Raw genomic sequence first — 1,001 nt, 5'->3', positions numbered from 1 at the left:
CTTTAATACATGGGTACAAATTTATTTAGCACCTGATCTGAAAATATGCAATTAAAACCCCTCTTCTGTCTTTATAATGTCAAAAAAATTTCAATCTAAACATTAATAATGAAAACCTATGTAACTATTACACACAGTGTAGTTGATTCTGTCTTTACTGGAATTCAAAGTCTTCGAAATCCTCACCAAATTCAAGTAACGAATCTGTAGCCACTGTGGATACTCGTGGATTTTGGATAAATTAAGTTCTGTACATCACCAAGAGGACATGAAATGATCATTTTATTACATTAGGATGAAGTTCATGACTAGTTATAATGCTGCCCTCCAGTGGCAAGATGGTGCACGCCGGTACTGTTTCGCTCACTTTCTGTGGTTACCCAGTTGCACCGAATTGTGGCTGGAAGCGCACCGAAAAGTGGGTGGCTGAATCTCCCAGTATTTCACTGGATTTGCATATAAACTGATCCTAGTGTAAAGGGCTTTCTTAGCCCGGGTTCTCGAAGGGCAAAAGTCGTTTACTCCAACATAAGTGATGCTGTTGGCATGTAAGTACACCACCTAAAAGAGGAAGTGAAGTTGATTCAATCTCTGTACGCATTATGTTTCAATAGCGTGCTTATTTGTGATTTACCTGCAAATATTTCAGGTTGTTCAAGCCTGGAGGAACTTTCTTCAGTTTATTGTTATCCAGATGAATTTCTCTGACTTTGGTAATAGCAGCGAAACTTCCGTTTTCCACGTACTTGATTTGATTGAAGTCAAGCCACAGCCTGTAAAAGTCACTGGTCATTAAGTTGTGTTCTGCTTTTATCCACGAGGAGGAGTTTGTTTACCTTACCTTTGTAGACTTTTTAATCTTAAAAAATCCTCTGACTCCACTTTGGCAATCTTGTTATAGTCCAAGTGAAGTTCAGTGAGGGAAGATGGCAGATCTGTGGGATTTAGATTAATAAACATCTCAGTTATGAGACTTGTGTGCTCACACTGAAAAACTTGTG

The 1,001-nt window shown here is 38.6% G+C and overlaps 1 protein-coding gene across 1 annotated transcript; it reads right to left on the bottom strand.

The window, feature by feature from the left end:
• Window positions 1-38: 38 nt before the first annotated feature.
• Window positions 39-935, bottom strand: LOC107580870 (asporin-like; the record flags this gene model as incomplete). Its single annotated transcript, XM_016266494.1, has 3 exons — window positions 39-561; window positions 635-773; window positions 842-935. Coding segments are annotated over 3 exons (431 nt in total), but the record flags the coding sequence as incomplete, so codon positions are not given.
• Between the last annotated feature and the right edge of the window lie 66 nt (window positions 936-1,001).

The sequence above is a fragment of the Sinocyclocheilus grahami genome, unplaced genomic scaffold, assembly GCF_001515645.1.
Source record: "Sinocyclocheilus grahami isolate Dianchi unplaced genomic scaffold, SAMN03320097.WGS_v1.1 scaffold48627.1, whole genome shotgun sequence".
NCBI lineage: Eukaryota > Metazoa > Chordata > Actinopteri > Cypriniformes > Cyprinidae > Sinocyclocheilus > Sinocyclocheilus grahami.
Note: the sequence above shows the minus strand (reverse complement) of the source record. Positions and strands in the feature narration are given on the sequence as shown.